Here is a 21986-nt window from a genome sequence, read left to right as displayed (position 1 = left end):
ATCATAGACAGCCTTCAGAAGGAGAATCATACAATTACTTACAGCCTTTTTATAACTTTCTACTTTATTTTTCAACCATTATGTGACATCAGAATAAATGAAAAGAGGAGCTGACCTACAGTCAGTATAATTGATGTCATTTGGCACAGCTTCACTGACTTTGGCGACTCCACATCAGTCCATACCAGATGATGTTCTGAACCAGTAGTTTTGCCTGTGCACAGATAAACACACTTTTTTTTTTTTTTTTCATTTCTCTCACTCCCCAGACAGCTCTCCAGACAGTTGGATACTTTTTGATAAAACTACCAAGAACAGCAGAAGAAAAAGAGTTCCATCTAGGGGTGCAGCATGGTTTAGGAAGGGTACTCCCCAGTTTGGTGCTTCCACTGAGACTCTGCATGTGCCCCTCGCTGTCCCCCCCCCCCTATCTCGCTGCTGGAGGGAGAGGAGAATTGAAGACACAAAAAGTAAAGATCACAGGTTGAGGTAAGAACAGTTTACTGGAAACAGCAATGTGATAAGGAAATGAACAGTAACAGCAATAATAATAACAATAAAATGTAAAAGACAGGCAAACAACTCACACATGATTGCTCAGAAAGCACATTACCCAACCACTCTCAGCCTCAGAACCAGAGTTACACTCCCTCTACCCCATTTACTTGACTGGAAGGAACACATTCTCCCCAGAAGAGCCTTCCTTACTCCTCCCCTGGCAATGATTTGAGGTGGTATAGAATAACTTCTGAATCCTAGCATGGCCCTTCCTAGCTACTGCAAATAATGAACCCTGTCCTGATTGTAACTAAGATGTTATCCAGCCCTTATCCTATGCCATCAATATCATACCTTGATTCTACACCTTCCAACTATATACGTACATATAGAGATATATACACAAGCACAATTTCTGTCGGCAATATGTGTCCCTTCAAGATATTTGCTGAGTTTATTGAATCCATGATTATGGGTTCTCTGTCCTAGATGTCTTCCAGAGCAGAAGAGCTGATGTGCTGTCAGGTGGTTACAAGCTGCATCACAAGCTCATAACTGGTATATCTGGAGGAATCCAGACTCACTGTCCATGGTAGTTATGGCACAGTGCCAGTGTCATTCTGCCACTAATGTTCTACAGCCAAACATTACAGACTGCTCTCATCTAAAAATCAAATCCCCTTCAGGTACACGTCATTTCCCCATCCAACAACATTAGACACCGAGTGCACCAAGGTCCTTGGGCTAAAACAGTCCCACAGATGGGTTTACCTTTGCTTAAAGCAGGACTAGTCCGAACTGTCTTCCCTAACACATTCATCAGATGGACCACAGAGGGACTTTATCCCTTCTGTGATCTGTGAAGGTTTTGATTGGGCAGGGCCAGCTCAACTCAATTGGTGGAGCCTCTAGTGGTAACTAACCAGGTGGCCTTTGCTAAATGAAGGTCCCAGTGTGCAAAGGTCCCCCTTTGCTTTCAATGTGGTTTTTAGCAGTCCTGAACTTTCTCAGAGGCTGGTGTATGATAAGGAATATGAAATACCCATTCAATACTGTGCTCTTTTCCTTTTATCTACTCTGAACCTCCTCTGACTTAGCTTTGTGCTGTTTCCTTGAGTCTTCTCACTGGCCACAAGAGTGAAGAGCTCAGCCGCTCCACTTCCTCTCACAATGGTGTTGAAGACTGCAATGAGGTTGCCCTTCAGTCTCCTCCAGGCTGCACAAAGCAATGCACCTCAGCTGCTCCTCATCCAGCTTCCCCTCAAGGCCTTTCACCATCCTCATGGCCCTTCTTTAGATGCTCACTAACAGCTTAATGTCCCAAACTCTACACAGTACTTAGAGTGAGGCTGCCTCAATGCAGAGCAGAGCAGGATAAGAGCAATTTCCTGGAAAGAGCAATGAGATCAATATTAATAATAAAGGCAAGGGATCCACATGTGATTGCTTGGAAACAGTGTTTCCCATCTGCATTCTCCAGCTTAGAGTCAGTGTTTCCTGCCTGCTCCTTCTGCCATACTTACTCAACCAGAAGGAGCCCCTTCTTCCCAGACAAGGCTCCCTTTCTTCCTCACCCAGCAACAGCATGAGGTGGTAGAGAATAACCTCCATGTCCCCTCTTGTATATTGAAAAAATTAACAATCTGGCAAGCACCAAGACAAGGTGTGTCGTGTGTCTGCTCTTAACAAGAGTAAGATTGCTACGTGGTAGTGAATTCCACTGTACCTCCATCTTGCTCTCCACATTAATTATCTCTAAAGTGATTGCCAGGTTTTCTTTGCTTTAGCTAAATAATTTTTACCTCAGCTATCAACCAAACCAGATTTTATCTACAAGAAGCTGAAGGACTCCCCCACTATAGAATTGCACAGGGTGGCTTCAGCAGACCATGTTGTTGAGTGTTTGTAGTTTTTACTAAAAGAAAAAGTAATACCTGATCACTTTTTGAATTGTAATCTATTTTTCTTTCAGGAGAATGCTATTAGTTTTGTGGCAGTGTTTTTACTGTACTTTGATACAATTTCTGTGCAAAATTTCTATAGTTTATTTTCTTTCTAAATTACTGGAATAAATTGTTTACATTCCTCATTTCCATTGTTCATTCTGTAGTTGTGGGTGTTATAAGATGCTATTAACTGCTCAGCAAATTAGACTAATGAGAGAATTATCTCATTTAGGAGTAAGGCTATATTACAAAGTGTTCAGTGGTGTCAAATTCCTTTCTTAATGTGGTAGTTTAAAAATAGCAGGAAAATTAAACCCACTCAAGCTACTCCCTTTCCCCACCCTCTTCTGACAGTGGTTGAAACACTAGGGAAGATTATAAACTGGAGTCAACGCTGTAATGAAAAATCACAATAACCACAAAAATACTAATGAAAGAGCAGAGAAAAGAGGGAGTGTTTTGCACAAAAAAAGGGTGTTCTTCAGTGAACAAACAAAAACACTTCCCAAAGACAGTATCCAACATGGTTTTCCCAGGCAGAGGCAAAAATGGTGACTGTCCTGTTCTGGGCCACATGGATTTTGGGAAAACAAAGAAATATATTGCCAGGGTAAGTCACAGCTTAGTTTCGCTCCCCCAGCACAAAAGCACTGGAAGAAGAGGGATAAGACAAAACCTGGTGGGACCTGCAAGGGCTCTGAAGCAGGTGAGGGGACCCTTCTGCTGGACCTGGCTCTGTGGGAGCAGGAGTGGAGCATTTGGCAGTTACTGGGCCTACGCAGCTGGGCTCTGTTCCACACTGCTGCTGCTCTCTTTCTTTTGTGTCTTTTAGCACTGAATCAGAAAAGATGCAGCTCAGAGGAATGGGAAAAGACTGCCAGTGGCAGAGAGGCTGGCTGTGCCCAGCTGACCCCAAAACTTGCATTCCTCCTCCCTTGAGCCCATGAAAAGATGGCAACCCTGCCGCTGCTGGCCCTGGCTCACTCCTGAAGCCATAGCCCCACCACGATATAAGTGGTGCAGAATTAAACTGCACCCCATTTCTCTATAATCTCTTACCTCAAAAGTATTTATCATATAAAAAATGAAATATCTTTCCTGTTGAACATAATCAGGCAATATTTTGTCATGAATGTGCAAATATGACTTTTCTATGCTCATTGCAGGAAGGCTGGAACTTGATAACCTTTGAAGAACCCAAATTATTCTATGGTTTTATGATCTCTTTGTGTTCAAACAGTCAAAAAGAGCACTAGGTGCGTGGTGATGCATTTTATTGAGATTGTCTGTTGGTTCAGGCTATTAGGCTGGCTCGTAGGACAGGTTTGTGGTCAAAAGGGAGCTTACAATGCATGAGTTTCAGAGCTTGCTGTAACCTGTGCTGTAGATGAGTGGGATATTTGTTTGGCTCTTGAAGTTATTTTTCAACATAGGGTTTTTTTCAGCTGAGGGTGAGTGGGGTACATTTCTAGAAATATAAACTGAAAATTATGTTGTATCATTATATTTCTGTAAGACTTAAAATACTTCCATTTTCTTCTGGAACTCAGGTCTCATTTCAAAAAGTAAATATTACATAGACTTCTGCATCCAAGTTCTGCCTGCTCTGTATTAGGATCCAATTGTTAAGAGATGCCTCTGCCTGAATTAAGGTGCAAATAAGACAAAACATCAAAATCAATATTACAGATTTTATTTAATTGCAAATGTGAGGTAGAGACAGAAATAGGAATAGGAGAAAGAGGGGTAAGACTAAGAGAGTGAGAGATTCAGCAAAAGATACCACCACATCTTTTCTCTGGCATCCTGCTTGTTTTTCTTCACACTGGTTCACTCAGTGCTGGGGGTCCTCAAGTGTTCTTCTGGAGGTACCACTCTTTTCCAGGTCCCCACTATCCATGAGACATAGATGCTGTTCCCATAGTTTGGAATGGCATGTGTGCAAGCAGCTGTTTCCTTTCTCACAGTTTGCCATAGCGGGAATTTTTGGCTGGATAGGTTACCCAGATCTGCCTCACTAGGCCTGACATCTTCCTGTTATTGCCATCTGCACCCTTCCCACTGTCTGCACAGTGGAATTTGTCCAATGTGCTTATCCCAAACCTTCACCTCCACTTAGGTGTGGTATTAGTGCCTCCCTGTTTGCCATCTGTGCTTTTCTTAAGTTTCTATTGTGGTGGCTTATCTGACGAGAACTTTCTTCTTTGACAGTGTTTGAGGCAGTTCATTGTGCTCCTGAGGTCCTTGCACCCTAATCCCTGTAGAGGCAGAGCATGTCCAGCGGGACGTATAGTGGGATTTGTTAGGCTACTAGTCAATCTTGATTTGAAAGCTGGTGTGTCTGGAGTCATTGCTCAGGACCAGTTTGATACTAAATCATGCATCAGAAGGATATGCAGTATTTGGCAGCAGTGTATTGATTTCTTTCTTACTCATGCAGAACTAATTTTCAGTTACACAAATTACAAGAGGGAAGAGAGGGGGGAAAAAAAACCCTTAAATATTGTTCATTTCTTGTGGCCATTTCTTTGATCCATGTTTTTTATCAGAGACGAAAGCAGTGTGTCTAATGGGAAACTAATATTTTATGAAACAGTGAGACTTAAAAATCTTAGGCAATAAGTACTTCAGCAGAATGAAACACTGTTGCAACAGAAGGAAAATTATACACCAATTATTTACCCAGTCAGGAAAAATTATGCTCCATAACATCAAAGGACCTCAATTAATGAAATAATAGACAGTGAACTGTTTTTTACCAAGCCAGGAAATGTTTATTCATCAAAATGCCACAGGCCAAGAGTTTGAGACTGTATTTAAGATTATAAACCCAGAGCAACACATGTATGTGACTATATGTGACTGGTTCTAGGAACAGACATTTAAAAAATAGCTGTGTAATGCTTATGCAAATTTAAATGAGTTGTTGCAAGTCACTAACTTATCCTTATTATCCTTCAAATAATGTTTTCTGTATTATTGGGAAAATGTTTTTTTCAGCCTGACTATTCCCAGCTCATGTGTTTGGTTTTTTTCTGTACTTTCCCCAATCTCCAGTAATTCCATTTACTTTCATAAACTTCAGAACTCTCCTGTAATATTTGCTCTTGCATTGGTTTCTTTATTTGAAAATTCCTCAACTGATTTATCTAAACCAAGCAAGCATTCAAAGCAAAGATAGCTGTGATTGCGATTTTGAACATTTTTGGGTTTTTTCCCAGCAGTATATATGAATAACAATCTTCTGTATGTATCAGGCTAACTGAATCTTGATAGTTAAGTTCTCTGTTTTATCTTTGGCGTGGATTCCAAGGAAATTAATATGCTGAGTTAGCAAGACAGAACTGTTAACAGGGTTTCAGCAAGACAGAATCTGAATCATCCCTTATTCCAACAACTTCTTTATGCAAAAGGTTAGGGCATGAGAAAATGGATTAAAAAGGAAAGGTTACCTGGAAGTGAAATAACAATGCCACAGAAAAGCCTGGGAATATGTTACGGGGTGGTGATAGGAATTCTTACAAAGCACAGGAAATCCACAAAGACTCAAAAGGGAAAAGTGAATTAGTAGAAGGCAATGCGTGTAATATATTAGCTGTCTTGTAGAAATGCTCTCTTCTTATGTGATGTTTTGCTTTGGGTTTTTTGTTTTTTGGTTTTTTTTTTTTTTTTTTTTTTTTTTTTTTTTTTTTTTTTTTGACAGAAAGCCTGTGTAAATCTTGCTTTGTGTTCAGGAGCACCGCATTTGGTGCATATCAGCCTCTGCATTTGCAAGTGTAACCTATGAAACAGGATGCAATTCTAGCCATTATAGAAGCCTGGGGGGGGAAAAAATATGGCAGTTCCAGCTCTGAGCAGCTCTGTTAGAGATTCATACTGAGCGCTTACCCCTAAGTTCCCCTTTTCTGTACAACCTGAGGGCAGCTGGGATTCAGTTAATATTCCTTTGTCATCATGGATGTTCAACAGGGGCAATTCAGACAGGTGTGTCACATGACACTGGAAGAAAATTTACTTTTTGGCTCTGGCTGGAAGTAGGCAACATGTAGGTGACATTTCACATGGTGATTTTAACTGTAATAATTTGGCATCTTACATCTGCTACTCTAATCCTCCTGTCTTATATAAATATCTGAAAGAAAAACTGATGACAAAGGAAAGCTGAGATTTATTCAGAATTTCCAGGGAAAAAAAATTAAATCACTGGACTGAAATAGGAAATGGAAACATTAATAGAGTATCAAAAGAAAATATTGTTTCATTATTTAGTGCCTCCAGCAGTCTTTTTCTCTTCTTTGATGAAATGGAACAGTCTGTGCCTTATTACTTCTTCCATTTAATTTTGTTAACGCAGTCTGTTAAGACTCCACTTTTGCAACAGCACTGGTGTAACTGTGAATAAGTAGGCTAGTAGGAAGACTACTGTCTGGTCCTGGAAGTCTTATTTATTTACAACAAAATGTGTGATAGTCAAACCAAAATAAAACCTGATGCAACTGGTGAGTTGAAATATTTTTATTCTTCACTTCCTTAACAATATGAGACATTACAGTGAAAAATAAAGAGGGAAATATTAAACATGGTATACAAGTCTAGCCTTGAGACAACTATACCCAGAGTTTTACTGAGATTAGTTCTTCCTACTGTCTTTAAACGATGGCAGATTAAATTGGTAAGTAGACAGCTGGTAAGTACAACATTTTTTCAAACCAACAGATGCAAATTCAAGAATATCTCCAGCTGATTTAAATGCTTTTCAAAAGATGGAGCAAAGATTTAAATAGGAATGTGCAAAAGTGAAAATCTATAGTGATAATCAAAAATATGAAGAAATATGAAGACGTTCAGAAAGTTTTAAGAAGGCAACATCAGAATGATTTCAGAGTCATTTCAGGTTGAAATCACTATTATTTGGTTTTTAGTGCCTGTGTCTCTCGTAATTTTGCCTTGTGGGAGTTCCACTGTGTCTAAAGTAAGGTATTGCAAGAAAAGTGCTCCAGGAAAGTGGATTGGAAATTGTTCCTTTGACTGTGATGGCTGCCACACAAGGTCCCAGATAATGCAAGTTAGACCCTCATTTTGCTGCAGTGCTATAATCTAACAGTGCAACAGTCCTTATTTCCCTTGAAGATTTTGCATGACGTAAACTTCTGGGTTTGTGTGTTACTGAAAGTGCAGGAATTTGTGGACACTCAAATGAATCTGGGTAGGTAAAGGAGGGAGGAGAGGAGGGATGCAAAGATTGTCAGCGTGCTGTCCAGTAGCAGAGAGCTGCAGAAGAAGGTGCTGGTGCAGTTAGAGCTAAGAATAACCACTCCAGCCTCCTTCTACTATGAGATGAATTGAGTTTTAAGTTCATTTCCATCCCACTCCAGCAAGCAGTAACTCTTGGCTGGGTGTGAGGAAAGAAGGTTGTGTGTGATCCCACATCCTGGAAAACAGGTCTTCACAGCATGTTCCTGCAGCATCTCTCTCTGTGTTGCTCAGCTTTGTAACTGTACGGCAGAGATCTGTGCATATCTAACAAAAATAATTAACTTCAAGGTCCTGACTACTACTGTATGACCATTTCAGCCAGATTCGACAGGGAAAATGGACTGTAAATATTTATCATGGTATCTGAACTCTTCCTTTGTGGAATTCATTAGTCCATTTATTCAGAAGGGAAAGGAATGCAGCTGTGGATTGTTGTCTTCTGGAAACAATAGGTCAGAAATACCTGGCACACTCTAAGTAGCTTTCTGAGTAAGAAGTAAGGAGGGAAAATGCTATGTCCTGCTAAATGCCTGATATATTCTAAAATATTTAAAGTGAAACATCCAAAAATTATGACAAGCAGTTTGGCAGAGTAAATACTAAGTATAATTCTTATAGGAAAGAACTTTGCATATGCAGTGTATTTTTTGTACAGGCTGCTATTTTTTGACTGGGTGCACTTTCACTGTTTAAGAGTGTTGCATGGAAAACATGGTCACCACTACGCAGTCATCCTGACCAGCTTATATAAACATTAGCTATAAAGCTGCTAGAGATTATTTGCAGAACATTGGATCTGATGAGGTCAAATATAGGATAGCTTGGGTAGTATAATATTTGGGATTAGCATAATATTCTCTTTAGGGAAAGTGTGCAGGGTCCGCAAATATATGCAGGGAACTTGATGGTTTGTTTTAGGGATCTCAGGGTGCAAAAGACACAGTGGGGGACAACTCAGTTTGCTCAATCAAAAAGGCACCGTTATTTAGTGCCAACAAATGCAATAGTGGGGATTTGAAGGGAAATTAAGGATAGCGAGAAAAGAGAAAGAGGGGGTGGGTTATAGCTACCAGCGGAGAGACAAAATCCTCGTGGTCCAGCCAATAGATCCATCTTCTTCCGTGGAGAGATCTCAAAGTCTTTGGTTAACTCAGGGATCCTTATAGTCCTCTCCGAAGCAACAGGCAGTTGGCCAAAAAGGTGGGGGAAATTATTACAGTGTGTATGTTTTGAGAACTCAGAACAGGTCGGTTGTCAGCAGGTACAGTGTCAACTAGAACAGGTCAGCAGGTGCAGTCACTTCACCGTGACTTGCCCATTGTTTCTGCTCCAGTTCTGATGTTTTCCACTGAACACACCTGCAGGCAGCACTTCGCCAACATCCCACCTCAGCCAGGCCAGAACTCCTGTGTTGAGATTTTAAAGTCCCTTTTAGGGGTTTCAGTCTCTGTCCTTGACGATGGTTGTGAGGCAGATGAGGGATCTTTGGACCGTCTCTTACAATAATATTTGGGATTAGCATAATAATCTCTTTAGGGAAAGTGTGCAGTACCAGCAGAACCATTGCTTGAGTCTATGAAGGAGGCAGAAACTGTACAGTAATAATTCAGCATATATTATATACTTAAATATTTCCCTATGAATAGGGCAAGTTTCTTGAACTCTTTAGGTGGGTCCAGGATTATTTAGTTAAGTAACTCTGATTTAACTCACATGTGGAGCCCAAATCATCAGTTTGGTAGCATGTTTTTGTTTTGTAATTACTTATCTTACTGTAGTACCATCCTTTGAAGTTATACACATAACTTCCACGAATTTGAATTAGTAGGGAAAAGAGTTCATAGATTAATACAGAGAAGTCCACATTGAGAGGCAATGAAACTACTTCTGTACGGGTTTACAGAGTGCTAGATGAGTCATCAAAGTTTACTGATCCTTTAACACTTTCTGACTTCTATGACACAGACTTTCAGGGATCACATTTTGAGCTATAGCTTCTGACAAGGCACCTGAGTTGTTTTTTGGGATCTGGACAATGGGCTGTACTTTGTGTTAGTGTGCCCAACAGAGAATACAGGCAGTTCTGCCTCTCTTCTGCTGTCTTCCTTTCCTGTGAACCATTCCAAAATATCTGGGAAAGCCCTGAACACTTATGCTTGGTATGCGCTTCAGCCTCTCTGTTTTGTCCAAATTAAAGAAACAAACAAGCTTCTAGGTAGCAATTTGTGTACCTTGGTCAGACTCCAAACCTCGTAGTGTTTCACTGAGTGCCTGGCTGACATTCTTGGCAACAAAGTGTACAGTATTTTTTTCTGGAGTCCAGGAAACTGCATCAGCCCTGCTCTCTTGTAATAACCCAATGAAAATCCAGGTCTCCCGTTATTTTACAAATTATTTAAATTAATTGAAATGATCAGGTTTGCAAAAAATAAAAAATACTTGTGATCCAAAATATATCATTATCTCCCAGCATTATATCAGTGCTCTTAAAATTGTTACCCTTTTTTTGCTCACAACTACTTTTGCTTCACAGAGAAACATCCAACCTTGCAGATCTTGAAGCTTTCCTAGTTGAACACCATGAAATTCAGCTTAAAGCAGTTATCCTTCACCGGTTTTAAGCTTGAAGTCCTTTGCTACTATCATACTAAGGTATGATAAAAAGCTAGAGGTCCAAAAGCGTTTCTTTTAAAAAGAATGTATCCCATGTGTCCAAAAGCATTTATTTAAAAAAGAATGCATCTCTTGCTCTATTAAAATATATTGAATCTATCTGAAAATCTCTTCTGATCAGTAACCCTGGACCATCACAAGTGTAGTAACTTTTTAGTGTTCATAAATTGTTAAACAATAGTGCTAGATTCAGTTTAGTTACACTTAGGAAAGAACAGTATTTGAACAAAGTATTTTTTCTTCTGTGTTTATTAGCACTTGAGGTTGTTATGCTGTGCTCATAATAATTTCACATTCTCTGCTGAATATGAAGGCGAGTAATCTGTATATCATTCTTTCCAGACTTGTTCCAAAATTATTGTGTAACAATAACATACAAAAAGATGAGATAATATGGGCAATTTTAAATTACCTTTAACTGTGGAGGAGCTGTAATCATTTGAACTCATATTCATCTATTTCAAACCATTTGACAATGTTCAGTAAAAATTACTATGGCCATGGAACTCATGAAGACAACTTCCACAGTATTTATTTACAGTGTAGATATAAGCATCTTTCTTCATATGCAAAAAGACTAATATTTAGCGCATAATTTTAAAACTTTCATCACGCGACAGACATTTTCACACATATTTCTAAGATTTTATCTTTTGTTTTAATAGATTTTAAATGCACAGAATAAGGATGCACAGAGTAACTTCATAAAAACTTGCCATTAAAAGTCCTTTTCCAATAGTCTTTAGAATAGGCATGCAATAAAGGGCATAGTTGACCTACAAGGAGAATTGGTATACAATTCAGCATGCTTTGGTTTGGTTTGGTTTGGTTTGGTTTGGTTTGGTTTGGGTTTTGGTTTGGAGGTTTTTTTGTTCATTCCCCCACCCCACCCCTCCCCCACCCCCCCAGAAAATCATGAAAGAGGAAGGGGAAAAAGAAAACTTATTACCAAATAACCTTCCAAGTGACATTGGTTGTAAACGAAAAGAACTTCAGCTAAGAATGTGAGACTGTGAAAGAAATTGAACAAGACAATTTCATGCATTTATGGGAAAAACCTTCTTTTTTTGCACTAATGTACCCCATTTCTATTTTGAGCAATGATCTATCAGATTTCTCAATATCCAAATTCTAGGGCTATTGCTTGCCTTCATACACATCACGTTTTTATATATCATGTACAGATGACATTTAATATCTATGCCCAGTGAGACACAGAGATATACATAAACTGCTGCCTCTTGAGATTTGTATATCTGTGCTCACGAGATGTAGGATTGGCTTATTTGAGAGCCATCAGCTTTGCAGAGAGTCTTTGTTGTTGTAACAAATGCAGGGGCCAGACCAACAGTCAGAGTTTAATGTATCTCTGCGCAAAAGTGCTAAGATTTTATGAAAAAATTACTTTTCTGGGTGAACTGCACCATATTGGTTTATTCTAATGGCTCATTTGGGATATGATTGACAGCTAATGTACCTGCAGACATTAATTAACATTATCTGGAATTAATTAACTTGCCGAGATATTACTAACTATATAGGTCTCACTGCGTGAGATATGACAGAGGCTGTAAACATTAGTTCCCTCAGCTGTATATTTTCAGATTATTAAATGCAAAGCACCTGAAGTCTTGCTGAGACGCTAGAGAACATCTATTCCAGTATCAAAGAGAATGCCCAGATCTCATTGTCAGACTAACTTACCATGGAAACTTTTGGTGACAGTAACATGCAAGGAAAAAAACCATTTGCTGCTCACAGGAGTCAGGATAAAAAACGGACAGTTGGCGAGTAGATAAAAAATGCTGAATGTACTTAATTTGAAATCAGTTAGGAATAGAAACATGAAAGTGAATTAGGCCATTCTACCAGCAATTTTCAAGGAACTCCAACAAAAGGATGATGGGAATTCCTGAAGCAACTGGGTTTTTTCACGATCAGTTCTCTGATTAGCCTTGATGCTTCCAAGTGCAACCCTCCCTGGATCTACAAATTAGAAAAAGGACTTCCTTTTCAAAGTTTATGCCTGGCATGCTTTATTATTATCTTTTGATCAAAAACTAAATTCTGAAAGTTCAAGTCTTTTTTCCCCCTTAAATCAAAGCTACAGGTCTGTGAGATTATAATCCTGTCTTTCCCAAGTGAAGTTCTTCAGATATTAAACTAAAATTATATAAAATGTGAGCTTTGTTTTTCTATGTTAGGCATCATAAGTATGTGAGTGACAGTCCCCACAAATACACATCAGATACATTAGCTGCATTGTTGACTCTTACCTTTCTTTCAAAAGGAATTCAGAAAATTAACTGTTTCCCATTGCAGATTCATTCCTAATTTCACCCATATAACAACTTTTGAAACTTGATTATTTTCCTGCCTTTAGGATAATGATTTTTGTGCCCATGTGTAAATGTTCTATGGGTGAAAAAAAAAAAAAATGCAGCTCAGTGTACTTTTAATTTTTCTTGGGGCACATTTGAGCAAATGCTTTTTTTGAAGATGTTTCTAATTACCTATTTGTTTATATGTAAGTGCTCATTTCAAATATGTGAGACAATTTTGGATTTGCTTCCTTGATAGAATTCCACCCTATTTTCTGTTGTCATGAGAGAATGAATTAGATTCTGGGTGGTTATCCTATCATCTGTGGATTATAATTACTAGTTATGTAGAATTAATTAATTTCCATTGTGGCATTACAGTCTGTAGTCCGTCCCATAAAACTGGAGGCGGTTTCCTGTCCCAAATAACTTTCAACTTAAGTATAAAATAAGAGATGATTATTGCAGAGACATGACCCTATGGTACTGAGGAAAGATGCTCCAGCTGGTGGTAGGGGGCAATCACTATGCAGCATATATCCAAACATTTCAAATGTTTTCTTAGACATCAGGGTGATAGTGATTTTGCAGGCTTTTATTGAGTGGTACATCTCAATGTGCTCACAGAAAATTTGGACAAGTGGACTCAGGTTGAGGCTTGCTTGAAAAGAGGCAGGAGCCATTTTTCTTGTTCATGGTATAAGAGTAAGAATGCATGAGAAGGCAAGTGGAAAGACTTTTGAAGTGGGGCTAAGTAGTTTTGCTCTAATTCCTTCCTTTTGTTTACTACATTGGGAGAAAATAAGTTCTGTTCCTGTACTGGTGAAAGTTAGCATTGTGGCAACTCCACTGTTGTTTGTTCATTCAATTTTTGCCTCAATATTTAGGAAGTGGCACTTGGTCAATGCATTTTGTATTTATAAGGAGTTCAGAAGAAAGTTGCTTATTTTAAAAAGTTGTTGTAATAGCTGTAAGGAGAGTTGGCTATACAGTTCCCTGAGCTGTTTGTTGGTCTAATAGGTGGACAAATAAAACAGAATGTGCAAAAAGTGTATTACCCTAATAATACCAAGGCTGTATGTTCAATCCCCATACAGGTCACTCATTTAAGAGTTGAACTTGGTGTTTCTTGTGGGTCCCTTTCAGCTCAAGGATTCTGAGCTGCAATCTGTAATCTGATATAATCTGATTATATCTGCAAAAGAAACATGGGACACTGTATGTTCATTACAGTATCTCAAGACCCTTCTGGGAATACAGTGGTTTCTTTTTTTCTGGCCTGTACAATCAAGATTTCTATTAGGAATCCTGAAATTGTTCTGGTGTTTTATGAAAAAAAATGTCTGGAGGACAGTAGAAAAATACACTTTTCCAAACTTGCTGAAATGCCTTCTGTGTCCTACATGTCTTTTCTGTGAGTTCTCTTAAGCAGAAGTGGTAGCAATTTCTTAGACAAACCTGCATTTACTAATTTATAGAATGGTTATTTTCAAATACAGGTTTGAATTAACTGAGGAGTTGCAAGTCTAAAATATTTTTTACGTATTAATTGAAACCCGAAACCTTAGCATTTAGTGACTTGATCCACTAATACCATGAAGGTAGATCTTATAATTGAAACTCATGCATGAAATTGTTGTTTGCTTACAGTAAAAAATACTGTGCTAAATGTAATCAGTGTCACAGGATCAATTCTTCTCTCTCTGTTCCTATCAGAGTTACAAATTGTATATGCAACTAACATTAAAAGTACCTTGGTATTTTTGTTGTGGGGTTTTTTAGGGGTTTTGTTTTATTTCGGTTTTTTGTTTGTTTGAAGTATATAGGAAAGGACAATTCAGATTATTGTTTAGGACTTCTAATGACTGTCATTAGCAATAATAATTATAAAATTAACCAATAAAAAAGAAACCTTAAAAAAGGCTATGAGAAAAAACCTTTTCATTGGGAGACATTTAAAGATGTTGAAGAGTTTTGTGGGATGTGGCAGAAACTACATAATGTGGAGCACTGAAAATTTGCCAAACCAGAGCATTCAGAAACAGACATACAATACAAAGCATTTTTGTATTGTTGGGGTTCAACTGGTTATCTGCTCTCTATTTCTAAAGATCTTCTTTTGAGAAAAAAAAATTAAATACAATTATATACCCAAAATCTCTCTCTTACTTTCTTTTTCAGCACAAATTGAAGTGATACCATGCAAAATTTGTGGTGATAAATCCTCTGGAATACACTATGGAGTCATCACATGTGAAGGTTGCAAGGTATGAGAATTTAATACGGCATAGTTGTCATCATTTGCATTAGCCTCAGGCACCTGTGTACAATGATACAATCTTACACGCTTTCAAACAAGTGGTGCCAAAGGCTGTAAAGCCTACTGCTGATAAAGATGCATTTCATACCTAATTTTCCTAGTTGCTTTCCATTTTATCAAATACTCTTTAGAGCTACCTCCTTGTTTGAAATGTGAATTAATTACATCTGATGCAGTGTACGTGCTGACACCAACAAAGGCTGGCAACTGTAAGTCACACCTCTTCTAGCTTAAATCAGCTTTGAAAAGAGGTGGATTTCTTATCTTGTTTCCTATTAAACTCATGCAGCATTACGGTTGGCATGTTGCTTCTGGTCAGTTTTTTTCAAGAGCTTACAGGTGTGAGTTTGGTCGTGTTTTATCTCCTTTTGCACAATCCACAGACCAAATTATAACCTCCAAAAGAAAGAATGCCTTATATTCTGAGTGCAAAAGGATCCTTTGTCTTTTTGCTCATAGGCTTTAGCGCTGGGGCAATTGCTGGGAATTGGAGGCTGAAAACAAAGGGCAGAGAAGGAAGATGCATAGACTTGCTACTTAGCCATATTAACATGTTATCTCAGGCATTAGTTCAAAATAACACAAATCAGACTCAAGCAAAGAGAAGAAAGGCTTCTATTTTCAATTTTAAAAATTGTCTGCAATTTTATTATCTGAGGAATTACATTATTATTCATGACAAACCAGAATTTCATAGTACATGTTGGCATTTCAATTTTAATTGTAAATGGGAACTTGCAAAGACGGAGAGGCAGCATCTCTGATTTCTTGTACATGGAAATACACAAACTGGGACATTTGAAAATGGATGCCTCTTTGCAGAGTGAAATCACAGGTCTGTACCTAATGCTTTACAAAGTATGTAACAGCTGTAAATTTGGGTGCACCCATTTGCAAAAGAAATATTTCAGCGCCAATATATTGAGAACCAATATACTGATAAAGATCAGGTTTTTTTCAGGAACTTTAACAATTGTAAGCAGAACAATTTGCAGCATGTCTTTGTCTTACTGTGGCACTGGACTAGAAATTAATATCTTATGATGATCACATGAAACGGGATTAAACTAATTGATCTGATACTTCAAAATTGGCACAAAAGCTACAGAAGAAAATTACTTTAGCAGGCAAAGAGCATCGTCTCTCAGTACTCAGACTGTCTAGGGGCATAGTCTCCCATAGAAGTAATTAGGGTTAATGCTGGCCCTTGTGTGTGCCCCAAGAGGAGATGATACCACTGTGCTCTGTGAGTAGACTGCTTATTGAGATAAAGAGATTCTCTTCCACTTATAACAGTTTTAACCCTGTTGGGTTTATGCCAGTTTTGCTGTATCAGATCAATTAGTCTAATCTGTTCTGTGAGCCTGTGTGAAAAAAGGGTGTCGGTTTTTCACATCAGTTCCACTGGGAGGCATCTCAGTCTGTCAGAGCTCCCTGTTAAGGTGAGCAGTGTTTCTGGCAGTGCAGCTCTGCAATCCATTTAAGTGCCCAGCATTCAAATAGCTATTCACTCAGCCTGCATACTGGTCATTTCTGGCTCTTTTTGCCTCCGTTTGTTGGAAACCTAAAATGATTAAGAATCGAGGCCATGTGTGGCAGAAAGAGGGTAGAATCACTCCACAAGCATGCACACATATGTTGAGCCAGGCACCAGGCAGCCACAGCATTTCAGGATACAGCATCCAAGAATTACAGTGCCCATGGCGGTGCTACAAAGTTAAAGGAACAGAAAATCCTTTAACTCAGTGTCCCTGCATTAGCTATGCTGCTGCAAATCCATATTCTAAGTGCTTAAGGGTCATCTGAAATATTGCTGTTGTTTTGTATGCATGCCTGCCTTATGCTGAATGTGCATATGGAGTGGACCTGCTGGACCCACTCAGTAAATTTGCAGCTCTGACACTTTTTCTTACAGAAAGAGTGAAACCTGAAGATGAGTTTGGGTAACATCTATCTCTGTGGCTCCTTCTTCACTAAGAGGCCTTTTGTCATTTCTCGTGCCTACCCCCAAACAAAAGTATTTTCTACCACTGTTTCTACCACTGAACTAGAAAGTAGTTCATTCAGCGATTTCCTTTCTCAGACAGGCTTTGTGTGGTGGGTGAAGTGATTTGTTCAAGGTGCAGAAAGACTTGAGGTCCATGTTGGAAGTACTGGGAAATCTGTCTTTGACTCTTTAACTCTCAGTAATGAAATACATCTTCCTTCACACAAAATGGAATTATTCTGATGTAAAATAATGTAGCCAAATCTATATAAAGATCCCATAAAAATAAAAAGAAAGGATTATCTCTACATTATAAGACAACATTTAGATACTATGCGGAAGAATGAGAACACAAAATTCTCCTCAGAAAAATTAATTATCTGCTGTAAATTAATATTCTCATGTAACCCTTGATACATAATATGGTTCTTTTTTCCTAAGGAGGGAAAAGATGAAACAAATTCCTCTGAGATGAGATCAACCTTAAAGGGAGCATAAAGTACTGCAGGAGAAGGCACTGTCAATGCTAAATGGTTGTGTATGTTTTTTAACATTGCTGAATTAATTTGTTGTCTGAAATAGAGGCTGCTAAAATCTAAAACTGAAAACAGAAAATGCTTCACAAGTCAAAACTAAGATTGGCTATAAAGTTCAGCAAAGACACCTTCAGTTACTATCCATTTAGTCTTAAATTAAAGGCACCTCTACCATATCAGGAAAATTTTGGTTAACTAAGATCAGTTTGGTTTCCACCAGAATTTTTCTGAGAGTTCTCCCAAAGGACATCTATTTCCTGAAAAGTACAAATCATAAAATTTAATTTACATTTTAGATACACTGTAATCACTGGTAGAACACTCTTGAGTCAGTTCAAGTGGGTCTCTATGCTTGACTTCATGAACTAGCACTGCCAGTGTTCTTGGTGGAACACCATGCCTGTCATTGTCATTGACACCCCACACCATCCTCATTCATCTTGCCAGGACCTGAATGGGAATTCATGCATAAGCTGTAGCAAGTGAGTTGAGGCCTGCAGCATAGTCACCTTGTGACTTTCTCTGTTGCTCAGTATTAACATCCATCAACCTATGCAGAGATACGCTATTTTTTCCTGATAAATGAAGTCAGCTGTTGCTTTTGGCTTCATTCCAATGTGTTTGCAAGCCACCCCAGAAAGGCACAAGCACTTTGGAGTCACTTCTGGTGACTGGTGTAACTGCAATATTTCTGTTGTTTTACTACTCATAGCCTCCTGCAGTGGCCAGGCTATCCTTCAGCTTTCCCACCACAATCTGTACCTGCTTGCATTTAAAGTTGCCAGACTGGTTAGGGAACCTCTCTACTTTGCTTTTTTGTCGCGGGACTTGCAGATACTCCTGACCTTCATAATTTATTTCTTTATTTATTGTAGTATATTATTATTTTTGTTTCCCTTCACCCCCTGGTTTCATTCCTCTTGTCACCTCAGCTGCTTAATGTCTACCATAACAGCAGCTTTTGGTGACGCTCTTGGCACCACCTCATAGCAGCTGGAAGGGTAAGACTCAGGTGTATATGCTTCCCCTCTAGCCCTCAGATCTCTTGACAAACAGCCTGTGGAAAATGCCATTACATTCTTATGGTAGTATCTAAAGGTGTTGCTTTCTCCTTTGTGTGTTGGCTTTACTTGATACAGTCATTATATCCTAGTGCTTTTGCGAAGACTGGATTTTAATTACTTCACTCCTGAATCTATCTCTCTCTAAATCAGATCAATATTTGCTAATGTGAAAAGCAGACTTCAGCTTTTTGTGCTGTGTGCACCCAGTAACATTTACCAGTCTCTTCATTAAAGGGAAAAATGTCAAAACAAGTACTTTGAAGTCATCTCTTACAAATGCTGACAAATTTTTCCTCTGTTAGGAGCAAGTATTAGATGATACAGTGTCATTATTGAACAATTAAAATGCATTCTGTAATATTATTTAGGTTTTAACAAAGTAGAATTATATTCTTTACAGAATACACAGTTCTCCTTATTATAATTAAATGTTCTTTAATACAATGGTACCATATCTGCAGAGCCACAGCATAAGTAGCAGTGCACTAAAAAAGGGTTTTACTGTAGTTGTTTCCATGTTTCTGTGTGTGTGTGTTTCTGCATGCATGCAAACGCACATACATATGCTCGTGGTAATACTTGGTCTTTCCTGCTGTCCTGCCCCTAGGGATTCTTTCGGAGGAGTCAGCAGAACAATGCATCCTACTCCTGTCCAAGACAGAGAAACTGTTTAATTGACAGAACCAACAGAAATCGTTGCCAACACTGTCGACTGCAGAAATGTCTTGCCCTGGGAATGTCTCGAGATGGTAAGGAGTCAAACTTGTGATTCACATATGAGCCCTTTGAAACTTTTCTTCACTGCTGACTTACGTAAACTCCCTGCAAATTTCTGCAGAAAGAGAGAGGAGAAGCTCCACGCTTTGTAATATGTGCACTGTAAAACGATCTTTGCCATCCAGTTAACAAAGAAGGCTATTTTCATGGAGAGGGGTGGGGAACATCACAAAATGCAGAGCAGTTTTAGTTTAGAACAGAAAGAGTCAGAAGTGAAATATGTTATTCTAATCAAAAGCGCAGAGCACGAAAAGGTCACCTTTGGAGAGGTGGGCTTATATTAAGCATTACATTAAACATCAGAATTTACCTTAACATTTAATATTGACGTGTGAAAGCATCAATTTCCCTGAGATCTCTAAAAGTCTGGTAGTAAGGAGGCACAACCCTGCACAAATTTACACCTTGATAGCATTAGGGGTTTCTGTTTGTTTTATTCAGAGCACTTGACCAAATATTTTGCATTGGTAGTAATACCATTTCTTTTACTTGCACATTGCCTCCTGTCCCTATATGGGTTTATAGAAGAATGTTTGCTAATTTAGCATTGAAAATGGATCCTCCGCCAGAGGAAAGCTCCCCAGTCTATGCCATCTCAGGATCCTTGTAGAGCTTTGGTCCACCTTCCAAACTGTGGTGGATCAGCCAAGATCAGCAGGCTGAGAACATGCATTGCACCAAAACTGCAGACAGTGAGAGGTTTGGGCAAGGTTGTCCACAGCTGACATGCCTTGGGCACCACTCCTCATGCAGGGGGTTTCCAGCTCTAAAACATGTTTTATATAGTAAGAAAATATTAGAAGAAATTGTTCTAATTTTTAAAGCAGTTTATATTAATTTCATTTTCCTGGAAGCACTTTTCTCTCTTAAAAGGTTTACACAAGATGTGTATTTTGAAATTAAGTTATTGATGGAGAAGTTACTTAAAAAGCTCTTTATTTAGATGGTCCACAGACTATAAACTTGTTTAAAATTTGGACCATAATAAGTCTTCTTCTACCTCAGTATGTCTTAGGTCTCACAGAAATTATTTGTTTACCAGTCTCACCAGTCTGGGAGGGGCCTTGCAATCTGGCCTTTAATCCATGAATTCTTTTTGGTCCTAGCATACAGTTTACTTGACACCTTAGCTCCTAACTCTCCATGATGATTAAAGAAGTAACACTTAAGCAATTTAACAGCACATGCTTTCCTCCTGAAAGTCATATCTTCCAATGATTTAAGGTATCACAGGGGCATTCTAATGTGCTGACAGTGCTACCTTCTCAACCAGTTATTTAGAACCACTGCAGACACAAAATGAGTGATTCTTCCAGCAGCATCACTTTGTTCTCTCATAGCTTATGTAAGGGTCTTTATGATTGTTTAGGATTAAGAATATTAAGAGCTCTTGCAAATTTGAAATTGGCTGTGTGAATTTTTTGACAGAAAACTTTAATTTGATTTTTACCTCTCAGCCATGTAATAAATTCATTTTTATCATGCAGAGACAGGATACTAATTGACAGCAGCTGAAGAGTCCAATTAATGAATATATAATAAGGATAAAGAGTGGATATTTTATTTTATTACTGAGGCCCTACATTTGAAAGAAATACACAGTTGCATTATTCAAAATTATTTAAAATGCAGTCATTGTATGTTGTTCATAAGGGTATTCAGCATACCTTGCACTGATGCCAGGGGCAGGCTGAGTTTGTGTGAGGTAACTTGTAGCCTGAGTGCAGGGCTGCAACTAAACTGAGGTTAGCAATAAGAAAAAAACCTGCATGGTGTTAAAAAAAAAAAAAAAAAAAAAAAAAAAAAAAAAAAAAGTGAAAATAAATCAAAGCAGCTGTCACTTTGTTGTTCTGGCACTGTATTTTCATATCATGCTCTATTTTTTCTGTTCTTTTTCCTGAGGAAGAATTACACATTTATCCACATATAGGTTAAAACTGTTCTCAAGGGCTAAAGAGGAGTCCTGTGCTAATAAATATGATTTTGAATTGATCAAAATTTCAGATGGACTGGAAATACACAGTATAGAAAATACACCTCTTGATCCATAGAAGTCTGTATTTCTGGAGCTATGTTCCCTTACTTGTTCTGATTAATTCTGCTAAATGTATCTCTCATTGGTTTTAGAGCACAATCAACAACTTCTGCTCTAAGATCTCAAGATCTAGCACAGTAGAAGATCAGAATTATACAGAAATGGGGGTGGGGAGTGCTAATCAGCTGTGATCTACTGTATATACAGGCTGTGAATTTACTCCTCCTAGTTCCACAGCAATCAGCCTGTCACCTTTAAAAATATCAATCTCAGTATAACGAACCCTGTTTCCGGGGGAAATAGTTTGCCTTCTTATATTTTCCTCCCTTTCTCATAAGGAGTGCATGGATTTTGCATGGAGATTATTAAAATGGAGATTGCATAAATCCCTAAGACCTTGCCCAGTGGGAAAGGTGACATTAATTTGTGCTGTTTACCTTCAAATCTGTTATTTTCCTCTAGGTTCTAACCTGTAAGATCATTTTTTAAGTAGGAAGATAACGCCTCATTTAAAGGATGTGATAATAAGGCTCTGGGGCTTGTTTTCACCCAGAATACTGATCTTGTTAATGT

The 21986-nt window shown here is 38.4% G+C and overlaps 1 protein-coding gene across 2 annotated transcripts in view; it reads left to right on the top strand.

Annotated features, from left to right (window-relative positions):
• RORB (RAR related orphan receptor B) overlaps positions 1-21986 on the top strand; it is a 120622-nt gene that overhangs the window by 74398 nt on the left and 24238 nt on the right. Inside the window, exons 1-3 of one of the 2 annotated variants that reach the window (XM_066181310.1) lie at positions 6904-6943; positions 14876-14961; positions 19209-19350. In XM_066181310.1, the coding sequence (XP_066037407.1) occupies positions 6904-6943; positions 14876-14961; positions 19209-19350 (268 nt within the window). Of the gene's footprint in view, positions 1-6903; positions 6944-14875; positions 14962-19208; positions 19351-21986 lie in introns of those variants that run through there. The other variant, XM_066181311.1, reaches the window with a different exon arrangement.

The sequence above is a fragment of the Chamaea fasciata genome, unplaced genomic scaffold (genome assembly GCF_029207755.1).
Source record: "Chamaea fasciata isolate MVZ Bird 193981 ecotype frontalis unplaced genomic scaffold, bChaFas1.0.hap1 SCAF_4, whole genome shotgun sequence".
Taxonomy (NCBI): domain Eukaryota; kingdom Metazoa; phylum Chordata; class Aves; order Passeriformes; family Sylviidae; genus Chamaea; species Chamaea fasciata.
Note: the sequence above shows the minus strand (reverse complement) of the source record. Positions and strands in the feature narration are given on the sequence as shown.